The 22,087-nt window shown below is 35.5% G+C and overlaps 1 protein-coding gene across 1 annotated transcript in view; it reads right to left on the minus strand.

Moving 5' to 3' along the window:
* The window catches only part of nolo (ADAMTS-like no long nerve cord), a 196,536-nt gene extending 175,308 nt beyond the window's left edge, over nt 1-21,228 (minus strand). The window contains exon 1 of the mRNA XM_028304071.1: nt 21,144-21,228. Within this exon, the coding sequence (XP_028159872.1) occupies nt 21,144-21,185 (42 nt within the window). The 5' untranslated portion in view covers nt 21,186-21,228. The remainder of the gene's footprint in view (nt 1-21,143) is intronic.
* Nucleotides 21,229-22,087: the final 859 nt, after the last annotated feature.

Below are 22,087 nucleotides of genomic sequence, written 5' to 3' on the forward strand. Positions count from 1 at the left end.
TTGATTTTGATTATCAATCTGCTTATCAAAATAACAATTCTAAGCTCTTTGAGTTATTTTTAAAGCAATGATGTGACAACTGTTGTCCCCACACTTACATCACTAGAAACATCTGACGTCACGTTACAATGACGCCGCTGCATTGATAACACACAATACACAGTACCATTATGTTTGTACTGAATATCAGAACATACCATGTTTGTTGTAATATAACACCTATTACAAACGGCATAAGATACCCCAGTGTAAAGCTTAATATGCGTCGTTTGTATCTATCGCAACTGGATCGGGGCCGTGTGCACGTGTACTCGGATTATTTGCATTGTCTGTTGATTGATTGTTGATTGTCTAAACAATAGTTTACTGAGCCTAATTAGCACTGTAAACTTTTGAAGAGTCATATTTTGTTATGATGAACAGCTGTAGTCACTATATTTTTTACTCTTCAGTAATGTCTTTTGAAGAGTCATATTTTGTCATGATGAACAGCTATAGTTTCAATGTCACTTTATTTTTTACTCTTCAGTAATGTTTTTTTGAATATTTTGAAATGAAAGTCAGTGTTCCCGTTTCCCATTCCCAACCACTTAAAAGTGATGTTTGTAAGTCAATTCAAGCCTGTGATGTCACTATTTTGTCAACTCAAACTAACTTTTTCAATTACAATGCAACAAAAATCTTATTTTACATGCAATTTAAAATTAATTACGTTTTTAAGACCGGAATGGTGTCTTTTTAAATAAGTTGTGCTTTAGAATTATTGGGGAGTGGATGCAAATACCCGTGGGCCTTTTTAATACGAGTAGTCTTTGTAGCTGGCATGAAATTCTGATACGAATATTAGTTAAATTTAGGTTTCTATACGATTTCAGTGATTAAAAAATTTCATCGCTTATCGTACGATTACTATAAACTGTAAACAAAAAACTCAAGCTCAACCCAATTCTCTCAAAAGGCGTAAGCACTCGCAATCGTTGCAGCGTTGGTAAGTAGATATTATCGCATCTCCTGAGAACAATCTCAAGCTCTGAACGTGGCAGCACGCCAAGCTGACTACGCAAAAGTTAACAGAATCCAGGAAAAGTAGAATAGATAGGATTGAATTGATGTTTGGCACTGTCTCCGCTATATTTTCAGATAGCCAAGTGTTAGTTTTGTATTTCCAGACAGAAATGTTGGGTGCACTTTTTATGTTGTCGTAACGCTATAGAAACTTGAAATGGGACTGCAGTTGTAAGTGCCTGCTTAGCGAAGAATAATAACTTTGCTCTAATCCTCTGATCCTTTAGCAATATTTTTGTTTTTAATTCTACTCGTGTGTATTTATTACAATTTCATCCAATGTGAATTATTGTAGAAGACCATGACTATTTATTTTTGCCTGCTTGTTCCTAACGAGTCACACATAAACGAGTAACACTTTTACTCATTGGTAAAAAAAATACCATCTAGTCACACCGTTTCGTCGGTCACATTGTAACCCGTATTTTCTTACAGTAAGCTTAAGATTACTTAAGTATTTTATTTTTAATGTATTTTGTCACTGTTCGAAATCTCTTATATCCTGATATTAAAGTTACTTTATGTGTGAATCAGTAACAGTGTGACTGGATTTGAATTTTTTTCCCAACTAGTAACAGTTTTTTTCGTTTTGTTTTCCTACATCATGTAGAAATATTCTAACAAGTTATTTATAGAAAAAAGATTCAACCATTGAACATCTATATTTGAACGCCCATCCACGCACATCCGAAGCGTGGGTTGCTTCATTCATACCATACTTATTTCAGTATTTTCAGAAGTCTAACTCTGAAACAACTGATAGGTATAATTAAAACGACTCACTCGAAGTTAGTTATCTCTGATCACGGTTTATACTTAGTTAGATTAATCTGCGACTGTTTGAACTTGGCTCTTTGTTTCATTAGGAGCTAGAATTAAATGTTGTGGTTCACTAATGAGTGCATTAGATTGATCCACTTTTGATTGAAGTTCTATTATTCGGTAATTTCGCTACTTTACTATGATTTTATCAAACAAAACGAGCAGCAGCGCTCTCTGAAAAACATCAATATTTTAATCCAACCCGCCTGCCAAGAGTGGCAAAACCCTCCACTATAGTGGAGGAGGCTCATAGTCCAGCAATGGACTGTAAAGGGCTGTTGATGATGATGATGATGACTATGATTTTAAGCCCATATTATTGTGGCTAAATTGTATTGAATTCTCAGAATACAGAACAAACCAGAAGGAGTGTTCGTTAACATTTCTACGCGGCAACTTGTGTCCAAAATACTTCCCCTCCCGCGCCCCTCTACCCCCTTTAGTGTTACTGGCGCCGCGTGACACCCCCATTTTTGGGGTAAAATTATGTAATTTTTTAATGAGATGTTAAACAAGTAAAAAATAAGTAAATGAAATAAGTACACACGGCCACAGTGTTAACTATCCATTTCCGTTTTTGCTCTCGCTCTCATCAAATGGTGATTCTTTGCGATAGAACGAGACGACATGACTGGCCATAGGCATAGATAGTACCTACCTACCTATGAATTTAATTTTTACTCCGAAGTAACTAAGTGTAGATGTTTGTTTATTTCTATTAAATAGTGTAATATACTACATTTAGGTATAATATGTTATTTAAAAGTCAATTACAAAAGTCGAATATACATTTTAGAATGCCAAGTAAAACAAAAAATAAACTTAAGGTTCTTTATTATGTAAACATATCGACAACAAAACATTTGTTTACGGCGCAGTAGTGCTTTTAGTTTAACTTTTCTTGGAGTCAAAAACAGAATCCAAATCAAAAACATCACCAATACTTGAATTTGATTGCGAGGCAACTCTGGCTGTGTATCCTGAAAGAAAATCAGAGTAAGTATGTAAGCAAAATTAATTACTTAAAATTATTATTAAATATACATGTAGGAATGTAAAAGAAAACAAACTTTAACTTTTATTTTTTAATTTCGTTGAAACGTTCAAATAGTGAAACGTTAAAATAAACCGAATGATAGGATTGAATGAAAGGTGCGAGGCTCGCTCTCTCTCGTTCCAACTGCCATGACGTGCAGTACGAAATAAACGGTGTATTTTCACGAAACTGAAAGCTGAAGTTTCTCTTGAGAACCCCAGCCCTACATACAAATATTGCTGCTGCTGATCTGTTGATACCAATGCCTTACTTTTGAATAAATGGGAAAGTATGAAATTCACGATAGTAATTTATTATCTCCTCATTGTTTAGGGAGTAATATTACAAGACATATTCATAGCAACATTTTACCCTTTTGACGGGACAAAGGTCTGTAATATGTGGATATAACTCTGTAAAGGTTTTGCCACACTGCTTGCGTTTTGCGGTCTGCGGTCTGCGGGCAGGTCAAAGTGAACGCAGCCTACATCATGTATGACCACTAACTAAGAGCTACTGAACGCCATACCTGCGTCATTTTGTAAAACTTTNGCTCAAAGTTTGTCAGCGTATGCTCCCAATATAGGATATAATGTTGGTGAATTATGAAGTTTGGGTCATGGTGGCTTTGGGAGCTACCCTAAAAAAACTGTCTGGCAAGGAGTTGGAACTGTCAAAACTGTCTGGCTGATAAGGAAACTACTTCTAATTATTGCCCAAATATTATGCAGAAAAATCAGCTTTTATGGCAGATTGCCTTGTCACGATCGCTGACAAATTTCCCTGACCGACAATGTTGTTCATACAATACAATACATGATGCGGCCTGCGTTCACTGTGACCTGACAGACCACAAAACGCATCCAGTGTGGCGAATCCTTAATATGTGTATAAGCAAAGTTATTCGCAGACAGAGAGACGCCCAATGGCGGTCACAAATTTGGTCCGGCGAATAATTATATCACAGTAAGTATATCTACGTGATATTTGGGACGTGCCAAGAAATAGTGGCGCGTTCGTTTGGGAGAGTTACTTGACCATGAGTTTTGTATTAAAAGTTTTAGCAATTTTCTTCTGCTGAAATGTCCAGAGCCCTGGATGATGGTATTAAGATAGTGTATTTTCTATTTTGACCATTTTATACCAGGTTTCTGGATCCCACATTTTATTTCCGTCTTTTTTGGTTTCCAAGCATTATTATTTCTTACGTTATTAGTTCCTAAGGTTAAGGTTCGGTTCCAATTATGAAACGAGACTCAAAATTATATTAAATTTTAAGCTTTAATTTCAATAATATTGTCAAGTCACATAATTCTATTCTTCAGTGAAGGGTTATTTTCTGAAGAAAACTTCTTAGTATTGCTCCAGTTATCTACGTCTTGCTCTTGCTGTGTGCTCGTTCAAATTTTAGTTTTAAAGTTAAAATCTGTTTTTTCCTAATAACTTTAAAACTACACTTTGTACCAATTTTGCTATTAGTGGACAAATTTCTGCTCACGATGGACTAATTATCTGCTATTCGACTCTCTAAAGCACGACATTTATGAACATCTTGCTGCGGTAATGCACATTCTACAATTTACAGCACATCAGACTATCTATTTTGTTGGAAAACCACCCCAATCACAAATAAATAAGAATCACCAACACAATGTTTACACATCCTAAAAAGGTTGCCCCAATTCAAACGCAGCTCAACCTCAGCTATTGGCATCACGTGCGCGCCGCTGACTGCAGATTTTTCCCCCTTTTATAAGATATTGATAATTTCTCTCGACCGTACACAGCTCTGTATTAGATAGCTATCTTAAATAACCGAATTGATAGGAAACTTTGGCGGTTAGATCTAGATATTAGACGAAGTTGGCCGATGGGAGTGGGTGATGTATGGATGCGATATTGAACTGATCTATGGCATGTTTGGTCATTATAAGTTGGTAGTTTATAGGTCTGTTGTGGCCAGAATCGTGACTAAAAGGCAGGACAGGCCTTTTGCTGGTGGTGAAGCTAGACACAATAGAAGTCAGTTGTTACCGCGGTCTCTGTGAGGATTTAGGTTCTACGACTTCAAAAAAACTGTTATTGTAGGTTTAAATGATAAATATAGGTTTTGATATAAAATCGTGGCTACAGATGTAGAATAGAGAAACACAGGAGGTCCAGGATATTCCGATTTTCCATGACGTTGTTAATGAATTTTCATATTTACCTACTACTAAGTACAGTATTTGGGATCATTAGCACTTTCACAACTCAGAGCTTCTATTGTGATAAAAAAGTATATAAGTTTCAATCACTACTTGTGACTTAAAATACCTACCTTTAAAAATTATGTCAGGCGTACATATTTTTTAAACTACTTTTCGTAAAGGTTTTCCTATTTACATGCTGGAAGTGATATTATGTGCATCCTCGTAATCAGAAGGTTTGATATAAAAATAGCTGATCCCGGCAAACTTCTTATCATCGTACGTAATAATCGTATTCGTGTTCATCAGAAATAATCTAGAATTTTTCAAATCGGTCCAATAGTTTTGGAGCCTATTTAATACAAACAAACAAATACTTCCTCTTTATAATTAGTGTACATGTAAAAGTGTAGATAACACCAGAAACCTCTACTCGTGTAAAGCGTGCATCATTATCATTATACACGTATTATACGTGTAATTACAGGCGTGTTTTTGAAAAAAACACCTGAAATGACCTTTACCGTCAGAATAATAAAGTCCTACCATTATTTTTACCCAGCTGCGCCAAAATGAGGGTTATGTTTTTTATTAAAATTCTTCGGGTTTATATGAAAAGTATTTTTCACTTCAAAGGGGCAAAAATTTTTATTTGCAGCAGATTAACTTCTTACAATGGGAAATGAGGAAACTTTTTTACCCAATTCTCTGACCTACATTTAAGGCAAAAGATACACACAGTAAGTCAAGGAATTAAAACTTTTCAAAAAGTTTTATCCGTTAAAATGATAGACAGAGTTAGGTATAGGAACATTTGATCGCAATTTTCTTATTACCCAAGCAGTATTTTATTACTACACCTAATACGCTTACCTACCTACATCATGGTTAAATTTTAAATGCTCTTAATTTCCACTAGACAGATAAATTAGTTTTCACTTGGAAAAACGGTGAGGCCGGCTTCACACGTCTGGTCACAACGTTGGTTTTAACGCCACTTGTCAAACTTAATGTACAAGAAAGGAAAATAGCTTTCACGGGACTGTTCCCACCTCTCGTTCCCACCGCTGCAACTCCTGTCTAGACAGGATCTACAGCTTGACCGCCAATAAAAACTCAACCAGTGAAGGTCAAGTTTGTCCCGGGGGAATGTTAACTGTCATTGGACCCGCAACGAAATTAATCAGAAGAACATAGAAGTACGAAGAAAATAGCTTGTCCTAACGTTGTTGCCAATTTTTTTGATCCACGCATTGCACGATTGTCATTGCAAATTGACAAACGTTGGTGCCAACGTATGGAGCCGACCTAAAACAAATATTTCCCGCCCAATTTTTTCACTCATCCCATAACGTTATTTAAACAATAATTGATCACTCATACGTCATCGAAATTCTAATACATAATGATATTTCGCGCGTTTTTGCAGACCGTACTACATCAATATTCATCGGTGTCAGGTAGATTTATTAAAGTCATATCATTATTATGGACAGGTGATATAAACGTGGAGTATGTGATGTCTTGATAAATGCTTTTTTCGACTACTATTTGGGATTTTTATGGGATTCGATTTTCAAGGTTCTAATGGTTTTTATTTGCTTCGTAACGTCAAGCACCATGATGTGAGCAAGTAGACAATTCTAGGTTCGTTCGTGTCAGCTGAAAGTCTTCCACTGCTGGACAAAGGCCTCCCCCAAGATTTTCCACAAATACCGGTCCTGCGCCGGTAAGTCTAAGTACTATAACTTATTTATCTATCGTTAAGAAGTCCAACATTTGTATTTTTGGAGTTGGAACTAACTGCAAGCAAACATAGGAAAACAAAGGATACCTTATTTTATTTTACATTTTACAGTGCGCCATCTAAAAACTACGCGACATTTATAATACTCATTATTACACTATACGAAGCACGTGAACTCTTCCAACCAAAATTTCAAGCTACTTCTAAATGCAAATTCCTTAGAATCCAGCGACAAAATTAACAAGCCGGTTTGATAGAAAAAAAATTGATAAATAAAATAGTTCTCGCTAAAAATTTTAACTAGAATTGTTTGGAAACTAATCTGAAATAACACTGAATTTCAGGCTCAATTCAGGCTGTATAAAGCTCAGAGAATATACTGAATAAATACTTCAAGTGGTTCGGTTAATCCAAAACAATGAGAAATACTGAATAATACTCGATTGAGTATTCGGGCCAATATTTGTTGAAACTGAAACGGAACTGAAAATAAAACACATCCTGAATTATTCAGTCAATAATACGAGTAGTATGAGGATGTTTTCAGGAAAATAATTAATAATTTAAGTGAAAATTGAAGCGAGCTTATACACACTATCAATACTCTTGGAATTCCATGTGGTGTCCTATAATGGACTGACTGACTGACTGACTGACTGACATAGTGATCTATTAACGTACAGCCCAAACCACTGGACGGATCGGGCTTGGAATGCAGGTAGATGTTATGACGTAGGCATCCGCTAAGAAAGGATTTTACGAAAATCCACCCCAAAGGAGGTAAAACGGGATCCACGCGTACGAAGTCGCGGGCGGCCGCTAGTTTAAAATACAAAGCGTCGATATGATTATTTTGAAATACAGCCTTGGACAGCACAGGTGACTAGAGTCCATAAGACTCTATGACATAAACACTTTCTGGTTTCACCTATAAAGACGAAATATTGTTATTTGTTTGATAGTATTGAAAATCTTCAAAATTTATATTCTATTCCCTTAATATTAGTGTAGATGATAACCGTCATAATAGACTGAACACAGGCACTCATCTATACTGTTATAAATGCGAAAGTAACTCTGTCTGTCTGTCTGTCTTGCTTTCACGCCTAAACCACTGAGCCGATTTTTATGAAATTTAGCACAGAAATAGTTTGAGTCCCAGGGAAGGACATAGGATAGTTTTTATCCCGGGTTTGAAACAGGGACGCGAGCGATAAAGTTATATACAAATTAATATATAATAAAAAATACAAAGGTATTATACAAATCATTTTAAGCATACAGCGCACCACACAATTTACTTCGCTCCGCACTCGTACAGTCGAGTACGTTTTAATTCTTATTTGTGTTCAATCAGAGTCGCGATATGAAATGGATCCGTCGTGTGTGTTCTTTGCAAACATTGGTTTGATACGAAAACCGAATAAATGCTCGGTTGTTTCGATTTTTCAACTAGACAAATATGGCGGAGTTAATTTATTCAGGCACTTGCTTTTCCTGCGAGTTTGTGGACGTAGGTTTCGGAACATATAATAATTTTAGCCTGTGTGAAAGAAATAAAGAAAATTACGCAATTTGATGCATAAGACACTCAATTTTAGTGTTAGAGCGCTTTCACATTTAGGCGATTTAGCAGGGCGACAAACGCGCGACAGACGCTCTGCCGATAATATCATACTATGTGACCGCGGATGCATGCCTTAACATTATAAAAACGCCGCTGCCGCGCTGCAGTCGCGCTGCTAACGCCCTAATGTGAATGCGCTCTTAAGCTAAACACATTTTGTTTTGTCTCCTGTCATCCGCTTTGCACTGGAGGGAAGTCGAACCTTAACTTCGAACTCCTATGTTCTTCTGATTAAATTCGTTACGGGTCCAATGACTTTCACTTTCCCCCGGGACATACTTGACTTTCACTGGTTGGGTTTTTATTGGCGGTCAAGCTGAGATCCTGGCTACACAGGAGTTGCAGCGGTGGGAAAGAGAGGTGGGAATAGTCCCGTACACAGTACACACAAAATAATATTGTCTACTTCTTTTTGCACGAAAGAATGAATAGACTCAGCCTGCAAATTGAAATAGCTACTATCTACTTAACGCTTAGAAAACTGTCATTTCTACTTATAAACTTAAATAATTATTAATTACTTAGGACTGATACATATAACAAACATTTCACCCTCGCTAAACTGCCAACACATTTCAGCAAACTAAAATAATTACACAATTTCAAAGCCAGATTAAAAAATCTCCCGCCAGTGAAATGAAGCAGAAGTTGCGCACTAATTAAAAGTTTTGTTTGCTAACAGAATAACGTGTTGCCAAGTGTGAATGTCGTTCGTGGAGATAAGAGGAACAAGAAAATGTTACACAAGGTTTATTATTCCTGACGGGATTGCTACCATGTACCTTAATATCGGAAACTCAAAATTAAGGTTCAATTAATTAAATAATAATTATGTTAGTGACCATGAAAGTTTAAAACTATTATATTGTTACACAAGGAACATTAAAATACGATAATTTCCAAGATTCTTTTGCATTTTTTGGAAATAATTAAAATAATCTAAGATTTCATGGTTCCTTTATGATTTACCTAGTTTGTTAGAGAAATTTTATCCTTGTAATGAACAATAACAACCGATGCAATAAAAATACAGGGCGTAATTTTTAACAGATTTTAGTTTTTTAACACTATCGCTGAGTTGCACCACCTAACTTTGACCGTAACTATGACGATAACCGGTGTTTTTTGTATGGAGTTTGACAGATTTTTGACGCTTGTCAAAGTTAAAGTAAGATGGTGCAACCCAGCCTTAGTCTTTGAACGCTAAGTAGTGTTATGCATTGCTAAAAATACAGAAGGTTTTATCCCTTTAATTGTTTTCTAGTACACCATATTAATTGAAATAATAAAGTAAAACACTTTTTTAAAATATAAAACTCTGGTAACACCTACTACCTATTTCTTTTGTAGTAATAGTACTCCAGTATAACTTCTTACACTTTATATCAAGTTCTACAATGTATCATGTTAAATTAACCCTCAAAGATGGTGCACATTATATGGCCAAGTGAAACATATAAATCAGGACAAAGTTGCCTGCAGTCGACGACTTAAGCGCGGGCCCAGACGAACCTCGGTAACGACGAAAATTGAGTTTGTGTAAGCTTTTCTTGCAGTTGTGGTGCAAGTCATGGGATTGCAGGGTTAAAAGAGCCAAGACAGTCTTTTTATTATTTGGACGAATGTATTAGTTGAAAATCATGTACAAATGTAAAAAAATAGTGTAAGAAAAAGTATGAAAACTATACACTTGTAATTAAATCATAAAAAACAGGATCTATAAGCAAAGAACTGCGGTTCAATTTTTAACCGTATCATGTGCGGTATCGTATGAAAGAGCTTCATTGGCACAAGCTTTTACTTAGAAATTTTTAATTCTTTTAGTGTTTTAATTTTTTTTGTAGTTATTGAAATAAAGTTTGTGCGGAACCCTCGATGTGCGAGTTTGACTCCCACTTGGCCGGTATTTGAAGTTGAAACCTTCTTACGTCTTCTTCTATGAACATGATACATGAACCCTAAATGATCTTCTGCCTTGAACCACTATGGGAGCACGGCAGCTCATGATTACACTCGTAGGTGGCTGCAATCACGGCGTAGTTCATTTGTTTACCACTACTTACGCGGACAATAACAAACACGTCGCATTTGTGTCTTTACATCGGATCGGGGTGAGTTTTAATAGTGGAGAGTTGTTGTACATTGACGATTTTTAGGGTTCCGTAGTCCTGACAAAGTACCAGTTAGCATTATAATATGCACAGTTAAATATAATTCATAAAAGTATAACTAACATTTTCATTTTGATTTAATTTAATTGCAAATTGATATCTTAATTTTAATTATTTTAATCTATATATATAAAAATGAAACCCGTTTCGCGTTGTCACGGCATCACGTGTGAACGGCTGAACCGATTTCGATAATTCTTTTTTTTTAATGTTTGTGGAAGTCCAAGGATGGTTCTTACGGAAAAAAATATTAAGAAAATCTCTACGCTAAGGCGGTACGAAGTTCGCCGGGTCAGCTAGTTTTCATATAAATCGGATTTTATAAAATTTATTTTGTATGAAAATTAAAATATTTAAAATGATGATATCAAATTTCTGACTTCACCATACCATTTATATGCTCATGTTAACATAGGCTAGTGTCGGCTCATATAGGTACCCATTTACCAAACACCCTGTATAAATAAATAAAAGTTTAGGGTGTTTCATTTCAATTCAAGACAGTAAAGGGCATTGTCAGAAACGGCTTTTGATTCCTGGGCACAGCAGTAAAGTACCAAAATTCAAGTGGATATCAACACTAAACATGAAAAGATTTTTCTATAACAAGCTTATACTCTTTGATCGTCGGTGTTAACAAATATCATAAAGAATTGAGGAATGAAAAAGATCCTAGTGTTCTTCAAATTTCATTTCGTTCTGAAAATTTAGCGTCAAAATCAAGTGATATGAACCATAAAAATCTGTTTCTCTCATATCACGTACGAAATTCTTATCACCTCGGATATTTTATAGTTGTCCTAGACGTCAGGCAGCTTTATGTCTGTCTGTCTACGCCGATAAAGCTAGATGTCATTCGTTCTTTATTGCTGAGCGATTCTATATGTCATTTGTCAATAGTTATTGGATTATTTAGATGTATTGATGCTTTTTGATATGATGCCACGCGAGTTTATGTTTGCGACTTTGCTCTCTTAAATTTTAGTTCTACAAATAACGTAAAGCAAGTAGCTCAGAATTAATGCTGTTGAAGTATTGTGGTTCTGTCAAATGTATTGTTTTTAGTTTGTTTTCTGTAGTGTAGTCCCCTAATAATAAATAAAGTAGTAAAATTAATGTTTGTATAAAATAATTTAATAACAAACATGAGCTCGCTTAAAACTCTGCAGTTTTTTGGATTTCCACTCACTTTTGGCTTGGCCAACCCAATGGAAAAACTTATGTACCTAGCTAGGCCCTTACTAGAGTCAACGCAACTTTATTTTTATTTCTCTGTACGCGTATAATAATCCAAATTGCGGACATAATGCCTCGCTATTTTCTACCAGTCAAACATTGGTCTAGCAAAGAAAAGCTATCTCTTACTTCAGCTTCATAACATACAAAAATAACCGAACTACATCATACTTGGCTATTTCTATGTCGATTTCTGCTGGAATCTCTATAATAACATGCACCGCATTTCACAAGTTTCCCGACAAGTGCAGCCTTCGCCGGATATTGCAAGCATTTTCGAATGACATTAGAAACGTTGGAATACACAGATTGAAAGCGCTTTTTATTTCGGGACGCGTACGTTTTCGCTAAAGCTTTTGTGGTTTAGGATCTTGGAACTATTTTGAAGAAAACCAAGTATATTGAAGGATATTGAGTCTTACAGAGATGCCGCAACGTCAACGCCCGTAAGCTCTCTTAGGTGCATATTACAGAATGAAACTTAAAACTAGACGATTCATTTTCAAGTCTTGAGTTGTTGAGTCTTTTTATTTGTTAACTTTAATATTTAGACCAATCGCAGATCAGAATGTATGGCAGTTTTGAGCGTTGTTTTGTACTAAATAGGCATGGGGTGAAAAATGGTGTGCAGTTCTCGGAACAATAGCAAGAGGTTTCGTTCAAATCGGAAATAAACTAACGAAAAATTATCAACTGCAACCAAGTTTCACAATATATTGTTTTATTAAACTTTCATGGTCACCCGCAAGTTTCTTCAGTTATTCCGTGACCATGGCACTTGCAACAATGCCGAAATATCGGAAACTCAAAATTAAGGTACATGGTAACAATCCCGTCAGTAATAATAATCAAGATTTACAATTTAACATTTAAATTTCTCTACCTATAAATCAAAGAAACTATCATTATCTGTGAATTAGGAAATTACCTACACAAATTAAATGCCCAAGTGTTATAATGGACTCATTCTAAANCCTCATTCTAAGAATACCAGGTTGACCTTTTACCAAATACTTCCAACCTTGCCACGAATTTCCACCTGGAATTTCCCGGAAAAAGCTAGATTTTCCGCAAATAATGCATTAGCCATAGTTCCGTGGCTGGTTTAATTAAGACATAATGGGATGTACGCTCTGCAACACTGCGGAATGGCCTGCAGTACTGACAAAATTGCCACAATGCGGGGAGAACAGTCAGGCCATTTGTTTAGAAGATTTAGAGGCAGAAGTAAAAAGCGAGCTTTAGAAATCCGTACCGCGCGGGAATAACTTGACATCTCGACCTGCACTTTTTTTTTTTTATTAGCTTAACACGTTGAGTGCGAAACCAGGTCTATAGACCTTGTGCACGTCTCGCTTACCGTGCGGCTAAGAAAATTATAGTCTTCCTTGTCGTGCGAAAGGCATAACTTCAATTGGGTCCGGTGTAGGAAAGTGATGAATATATATCTATGATTTATTCTTAAAATAGAATCCAATGATGTACCTACCTTAATACCAGGTTTTTAGACCTGGTACCGCACGGAAGTAATAAANAAATAATAGTAGAGATGACGCTCTACCTAAAAATATTAAATAATGACATGTCATTTAGTACTAACAAAATGTACTGTATCATAACTAAAACTGTATCAAAATCCGTTGCGTAGTTTTAAACTTATAAGCATAGGGACAGATAGTGGAAAGTGATTTTGTTTTATACTATGACAATGTAGTGGTATAGATTTAGTAAAAGAATATAGTGCCAGAGATTATTTCCTACAAAGCAACTCGCTTACAAATATCCTTAAAATGTTTTTTAATAATTCTACGTCTTGCGTTCATATCATTCAAAACTATAACAGCTAAAAACCATCATTGTCTCTGGTAGAGCTTAATATAAAATTAGTTTACTGTTCCTTTTGGGCTTTGGAACTACAACGTAACATTAACGTAGTGGTAAAACATATTTTTAATACGTTGCTTAGTTTCTCAGGTATAGTTAGTTTTGAGAAACTGTCTAGATTATTCTTGAACAATCCGCGTGCCCTACTACAGCCTTTAGAACTGTTATCATCTATTTTGTAATATCTCATTATGGGTTTTAAAATGTAATTAAGATATCCTACTGTTTTTTTAAACGAGTAATTAGGTATAGTCACTCATGTTAATCTTCTGCAGAGAGATTTAAAGTGACAAATGACAAAGATGGTTCAGTTCAAAGTTGCCAAATAAAACTTTTTTATTTTGCTAACACTAACAAACAAACGCTTAACCCATTCTCCCGATTTTCTTCCCTAAAAGCACACCCCGGCTGAAAATGCAAAAATATGGGAACGTAAAGGCAATCAATGGCGAAGGTTTGCTCTCGACATCTTCTTTGTAACCCAATATTTGAGAGCAATCACGGCGTGTTTAAACTGGATTTGCATTTTTGTGAGCGAAATAACTTATTCAATGCTAACGTTTTAACTGGATTTAGGAATATTGGTCTTAAGGGGTTCTGTCGAGTGGTGCAACTGACGTCACAATTTTAGTAACCTTAGGGGTTCGTTGGTCCAAAGTAATGTGCTTTTTGAAACAGACTCAACATTAGAAAAAGCGAAATTAATAATATTTTATTCATTTTTTACCACTAGTCAAATTAAAATTCATTTATTTCTTACTAGTGGCACTCATGAACGTCAAAAAACAGTAAAAAAAATAAAAGTAGCACTTAAGGAGCACTTTACATGTCTCCGTATCATTTGGACCCTGCACTACCTTATTAATAAATCGATTATTTATCAGTATTGCTATTGCTGTATAGATAAATTCAAACAATGAAATATTGATCTCCATCAACCGTTGAACTATTTAAGTGGTGCCCCTACTAACAGCACGCAAAGCTGGGGCAGAAAAGTTCTCGAGTGGCGACCACGGGCCGGAAGACGTAGTATGGGCAGACCCCCACTAAGTGGACCGACGATCTGGTGAAAGTCGCGAGAGGTGCCTGGATGCGGGCGGCACAGGACCGGTCGTTTTGAAAATCCTTGGGGGAGGCCTTTGTCCAGCAGTGGACGTCATTAGGCTGAAACGAACGAAGTTGACTAACGGCATGTCTATGCTTAATCCTACAATTATTCTATATCAAAAGAATTAAGCATCGTTTGTGAAGTATTCATTCACAAACGATGCTTGATTAAGTGAAGCAGCAAATCGAAAGCACAGCGTTGTATAGAGCTCTGTGATTGGTTCGTGTGTCACCCTGTGCGCACTGTGAGACCTCATACTAATGTTTGTGAATACGGGCGTAACTCGATCTTATAGGTAACTTTTATAAATAAAGAATTTTCATCCCACTTTATTTACCCACATTCAAATGCCCAACTAAATAACTAAAGCTCGACGAAACAGTCTCCGAAAGTCACTTGAAACTTCTCGTTTTCAATACTCCGGCCTCTCAGATAACACTCTCGTAGGACAAACAAAAAACAAAACTTTTTAAGTCCAACAAACTTGGACAAAGGTGCTTGAGAAGTTACGAGATTATCGCGAATAACAATGTGTTAATATCAGCGAGAAAGAACTTGGATTATGGTTTCTTGCTGGGGAACTAGTTGGCACGTTGGGGGATTGGACTTGTTTACTTAGGTATATGTAGGTACGTGTTTATATACTTGGTAACTTAGATACAACAATATTTACCGAAAAATCTAGTTTACTTCAAAGTTACATTCTTAATTAACTTGACAAGTTAACTCACTACAGTCAATTTTTACCCTTCTGACCCACCGCACTACCAAACCACACTACCAGTAGTGTCGTGGGTAATTTATAAGGACCTTACATCTTTATTCCCATCGACACTACTACCATGAGTAAATATAAAATTTGCACAAAATTTGTTCCGGTACAGCTCAACGAAATTTCAGTTTTTAAGACTTATACCTTTTTATTTTTATTTGAGCCTTAAGTTGATTTTGAGTTCTGTTTCTTTACTGAATAGCTATTTTCGAGATAATCTAAAAAAATATACGATGCTTTTTGAGAGTAATATCACATTCCCTTAGAGCACTGCATCATTAAAACTTATTAAAATAAACCAGACCCAGTAAAACAAAAAAGTAGTGCTTAAACCACTAGCCTCAAAGTCAAACAGTTTCAAAGATAAATATAAACAACAATTTTACCTCTATTTCCACATCATTAGTTTATTTGACCGAGCGTCCAAATATACAGCGTTTAGTCATGCTTTCACAAATATTGTCGGCTCAAATTGAAACACTGGCCGTGTTCGCCATTTGCATGCTAAACGCATTAATAGCCTAATTTGGACACTTCAAGGAGTTGCTAATTATGTGCAATTAGTTCGGGAGTAGCTGTTGCCTGTTGGACCGACGAAAGGGAGAGTAAATGGCTTGAATGGACAATTGGACAGTAACTAAGTATCGACATAGTAACTATGCTAGTATTAACTAGTACTAGAATAAATTTTATTTTGTTGCTATTGACAAACGTAGTGTACAGTGCGCGAGGCGTAAGTTCAATTTTAAATTTTACCAAAAGTAACAGTTTTACAAAAGTAAAAGTGACAGATGCGCGACGGACTTGCGATAAACTGTCACTCCTAAACTATTCATGTGCACTCGCACAACTGCTAATCGAAAATATACTTTGGTTGTCTTTAAATGTAACATAACTAAGAAAAATCGGTTAATTGTGTACCGTTGTTGTTATTCATAACAGTTTGAAACTTCAGATTTGAATAAGTTAATAGCTTAGGAATGTAGTTTTTAAAGTATTAAACTACTTTTTTTACTGACACAGTCCTCGATATAGTTTGAAATTGCTAATATAATAGAGCGATACCCCGCCTCTACTGTCACACTGTGCAGTATACTGCATTAAATTATGTCGCTCACACTTTGCGCCAACCCCACCGTTAATTTTGCATAATTTTCACTTTATTAATGTAAGTTTTCGACTACAGTTTTATTAGTGATACTCATATATATGAGTTATAATAGCTCTATAGAAGCTTTATTAGTCGCCGCTAGAAATCATGAAGTTAATATTCAAGCAACATACATGTTATAGAGCAACAATTACGAGCTGTCAAACGAAACAGATTTTAGGATGTCACTAGATGTCATTTGTGTGACCGTTTTCAGGATTATTTCACTGTTTTGTACAATAATCAATCGCTGAACCAGTCACCACGTTTTTGAAGCACGATTTCTCATAAACATCTACGATTTATATCACTTAAAATTTGAAAAAATCTCAGAGCCTAAATTTTTTAGCGTGCCAATAAGTGCTAACGAATTGTCAAATACTTGCAAAAAACGGTGCTGTTACGTCGCATCACGCATCTCTTTTTATCACACAGTGTTGCTGCTAGTGACATCTCGTTCGCTCAGTTCTTTGTTGCTCTATTTTGCTAGGTATAATTAATAACTTTATGCTAGAAATCTAGAAAGTTAAGGTAGAAAATAATTAAGGTCTTCATTAAGTATGTAAAACATACTTTTTCAGCAAAAAATTGATATTTTCACTAATGAGCAACTTTGGGAAGTTTCGGTGAGAAATTATCTTAAAGAGCGTTTACGCGAAGCGCGGCGTTTCAAGGGGCATCATTGGAAATGATTCGCGCGCGGCGTTTTTTAATAGTTTCCAAATGTTTATAGCAAAACAATAACAATGAATTAAATATCGTTTCAAAGTAAATATTTTAAAGAAGATGTTGTTTTATTATATTAAGCTATTTTTATGTTGAATAAAGAAAGAATATTGGTGAAAAAATCACTTTGATTTTTGGTTATTTCACGTTCTTTTAATTTGTGATTTCTTATTGTAAAATGCTTAAATCTAAAAATTTTCTCAGATAACTATTTGCCCAAGGATCTATGCTATAGGACATAAATGTTTGTTAAATCGTTTTCACAGTATTTTTATAAAAATTTCAGCTTGTAAACTGACGCTAAAGTGGAAATTTACAAAACCTGTGTGGACTTATCTTGATAGAATTCTTAAATACTAAACTAATCGCAATATTTTCTCAATTAACTATTTAGACGACGAAATTGCCTAACTATTTATGCCCATAACATATTTGTAGTATTACTGGTTAATGGTTGTAACGAGTTGAAAAAGTACTGTTTTTGCGCCAAACGGCGTAAACGCTCCTAAGCAATGTTTAGTTTATACTTCTAGGTGATGAAAATTAGTGTTTACGTTAAAGAATTAGGTCATAATGATGTGTTAATTTATGATAAGAAGATAATGATCTTGGTTTGAAATAGGCAAATATGTTGCAAAATTATTGTCAGCCTAGATTGTTCATAATTGCACGTCAGAATTTTGGTACATATTCTGTTTCCTATGTATTTCTGTTATTTATAAGCCTTCAGTAACTCTATATCGATTAATTTAGGCGTTTTATCATTTGATTTTATATGATGACAGACGGCTATTTGCCAATGACGATGTGCCAAGAAGATGGCGCCATGATTGGGTAGCAGTCATTGGTTATGGCTATAATGATTTTGGGGGAGGCCTTTACCCAGCAGTGGGATGGTGTAGCTTAATTTAAAAAAAAATCGGACTATTTGGACTAACGCCTGCCTTTACTGGTTGAGTTGGGGTCTATTTATTGACCCCCAACAAAACTCAACTGACTGACTGTAGATTCTGGCTACACAGGAGTTGCTTCGGTGGAAACAAGATGTTTAGTTCCATTATTGTTATTTTCGTAGTGGCATTTGATAAGACATCGTAGTAACCCAATTTACCACTCGTGAATATAATATGTAGTTTCCCAGTGTCNAACCAAACCGAACAGAAAAATCTGCCCCCACTGGGAATCGAACCCGGGACCTCTGCGTCTGAAGCAGGTGGTCTAACCACTAGACCACAGAGGCGGCAGTTTATTGCAGTTTACATTACTGGCCCATTTATTGTCCTGAAGCAGTGGTAGGGTTAATACTGGGCCGTGTAAAAGTGCTTTTTTTTAAGCCTATTTACAGAAATAAATGAGTTTTTTGAATTTTTTTATTCAATACATAGTCCCTTTACAGGGCACTTATATTAAATAGTATTAAGTGAATAATAAGTATTAGTATTAACTAGAATACATTTTATTCTGTGGTACTTATCGGCAAATGAACAAGTAGTGTACTTTGGTTTTCTCCAAATCTATAGGTACTAATATTGTAAAGCTGAAGAGTTACTTTGTTTGCTTGAACGCGCTAATCTCAGGAAAAAATATTTTTGTGTTGGATAGTCCAATTATCGAGGAAGGCTTTAGGCTATATTATAAGATCATCCTATAGCCAATAGAAGCGGAGCAGTAAAGAACAAAAATCGGTTGAGTGTGTGTCGTTGTTGTTGTGATTCACAACGGTTTTAAAATTTTGATATGACTAAGTTCATAGCTTAGGAATGTAGTTACTTTTATAAGTACATACCATGCAATACCTACCTTTTTATGTCACAGTACTCAAGACGATGTAATTTTAAAATTGCTAATATTATTATAATGGAGCGATACCCCGTTTCTACTGTCACACTGTGCAGTATACTGCATTAAATTATGTCGTTCACACTTTGCGCCAACCCCACCGTTAATTTTGCATAATTTTCACTTTATTAATGTAAGTTTTCAACTACAGTGTTATTAGTGATGTATATTGAGTTTATAATATCTGTATAGAAGCTTTATTAGTCGCCGCTAGAAATCATGAAGTTAATATTCAAGCAACATACATGTTATAGAGCAACAATCACGAGCTGTTAAACGAAACAGATTTTAGGATGTCACTGGATGTCATTTGTGTGACAGTTTTCAGGATTATTTCACTGTTTTGTACAATAATCAATCACTGAACCAGTCACCATGTTTCTGAAGCATTACTTCTCATAAACATCCACAATATCACTCACGTAAAATTTTGAAAAAAATCTCCCAGCTTAAAATTTTAGCGTACCAATGAGTGCTAACGAACTGTCAAATAGTTGCAAAAAATGGTTTTGTTACGACGCATCTCTTTCTATCACACAGTGTTGCTGCTAGTGACATCTCGCTCGCTCAGTACTTAGTCGCTCTATTTTGCTAGGTATAATTAATAACTTTATGCTAGAAACCTACAAAGTTAAGGTAGAAAATAATTAAGGCCTTCATTATGTAAAACATACTTTTTGAGCAAAAATTTGATATTTTCACTAATGAGTAACACTAAAAAGTTTTGGGAAGAAATTATCTTTAGGCAATGTTTAGTTTAGGCTTTTAGTTGATGAAAATTTGTGTTTACCTACGTTAAAATATTAGGATTATTAGGTCATGATGATGTATATTCATTTATGATTAGAAGATAAATAATAAATAAAATAATGATCTCGGTTTGAAATAGGCAATTAATATGTTGCAAAATTAATGTCAGCCTAGATTGTTCATAATTGCACGTCAGAATTTTGGTACATATTTTGTTTCTTATGTATTTCTGTTATTTATAAGCCTTCAGTAACTTTATATCGATTAATTTAGGCGTTTTATCATTTGCTTTTATATGATGACAGACGGCTATTTGGCAATGACGATGTGCCAAGAAGATGGCGCCATGATTGGGCCAGAGTATAGATGACCCACGCTGAACTGTCCCGCCAAACTCAATGACAGGGGGGCGCTACCATCGTTCAACTTTATGGTTTCCAACATGGCAAAAATCGGAACCAGCGATTCGGTATTGACGGTGGCGCCCCGCTGTCAATGTCATCGATAGGACAGTTCAGTATTTTGGAACTATAGCAGTCATTGGTTATGGCTATACGTCATGCTCCCCAGCAACCCCTATGACTGTTATAACATTTTTTTTAATCAACGCGATTGTGCACAATAATATACCTTTAAAAAAATGTGCCTTTGTACAATGTACAGTTATTTCTATTTGGGGCTGCTGTAGAGCATCTAATGATTTTGGGAGAGGCCTTTACCCAGCAGTGGGATGGTGTAGCTTAATTTTAAAATAATCTATTTGGACAAACGCCTGCCTTTACTATTTATTGACCTCAACAAAACTCAATTAACTGACTGTAGATCCTGGTTACACAAGAGTTGCTTCGGTGGAAACAAGATGTTTAGTTCCATTATTGTTATTTTCGTAGTGGCATTTGATAAGACATCGTAGTAACCCAATTTACCACTCGTGAATATAATATGTAGTTTTCCAGTGTCTTGGAACCACTCTAAGAATAAAAGCAACTTAAAAATTATGCAATAACTGTAACAGACTTACCACAGAAGCGAATAACAAACTCAAAAGGAGTTTCGCCGCCATGCTGTCAGAAGTTCCTCGTTGTCATATTAGCAGGCTAAGTCGACTTCATCTGGAACAATCGAGAATAGTGCTTATTACAAAGATGGTAAAGAGTATTATAGGATTTCACTAATGTAAAGTAACACATTTATAAAGGTGTGTTACACATCAAGCCATCGAAAGCCGGCGGCTTGGTGTCGCCGGCATTATTTCACAAGAATCATGTCGACGATTTGTACTTTTTATGACTTTTGACATGCTGTCAAAATAAAAGACAACATGTAGAATGCACAACAGTCAATAGTTCTTCTCAATAATTTTTAGCTATTATTAGTCATAACCAGGGATGTTATGGATATTCTTAACCGTAACTGAAACCTTCGGATAACTGAAATAAAAAAAAATCCGAAGCCGTAACTGATTCAAAACTTTCGGATAATTTCGGATGTTGACAGTTTAAATTGTTTTTTGTGTAGCATTATATCCAAAACATCCCTAGTCCTAACATAATATTCCATTAGTCCAACATAAATAGTTCACAGTAGTATGATAGATATCAATTTTTTTTATTCATGACAAGGCAGATATTTGACCGCAATCGCACCTGGAGAGATGCGATCTAGGATGGTACAGTAAATGTACCTACTAGGTAATAAGCACAAGTAAATGCTGAAACAGTAGATTATACATACTACAAAAATCTTTATAAAAATTCCACGAAAAACTTAAGAATCGAATCGAAATCTGTATTACCATAACAGCTTTACCAAAACCCTAAAAACTGGGAACCCAAAACAAAAAGCATTTCCACTATCCTTTTCTTGGCTGGATTTTTGCGAACCCACAACCAAATAGGTTGTTTGCACTCAACAAAAACACAGCGGAATAATAAAAAGTTTACCGACAGCTATTCCAATCCGGCG

The sequence above is a fragment of the Ostrinia furnacalis genome, unplaced genomic scaffold (genome assembly GCF_004193835.3).
Source record: "Ostrinia furnacalis isolate ACB-3 unplaced genomic scaffold, ASM419383v2 OfSCF1370, whole genome shotgun sequence".
NCBI lineage: Eukaryota > Metazoa > Arthropoda > Insecta > Lepidoptera > Crambidae > Ostrinia > Ostrinia furnacalis.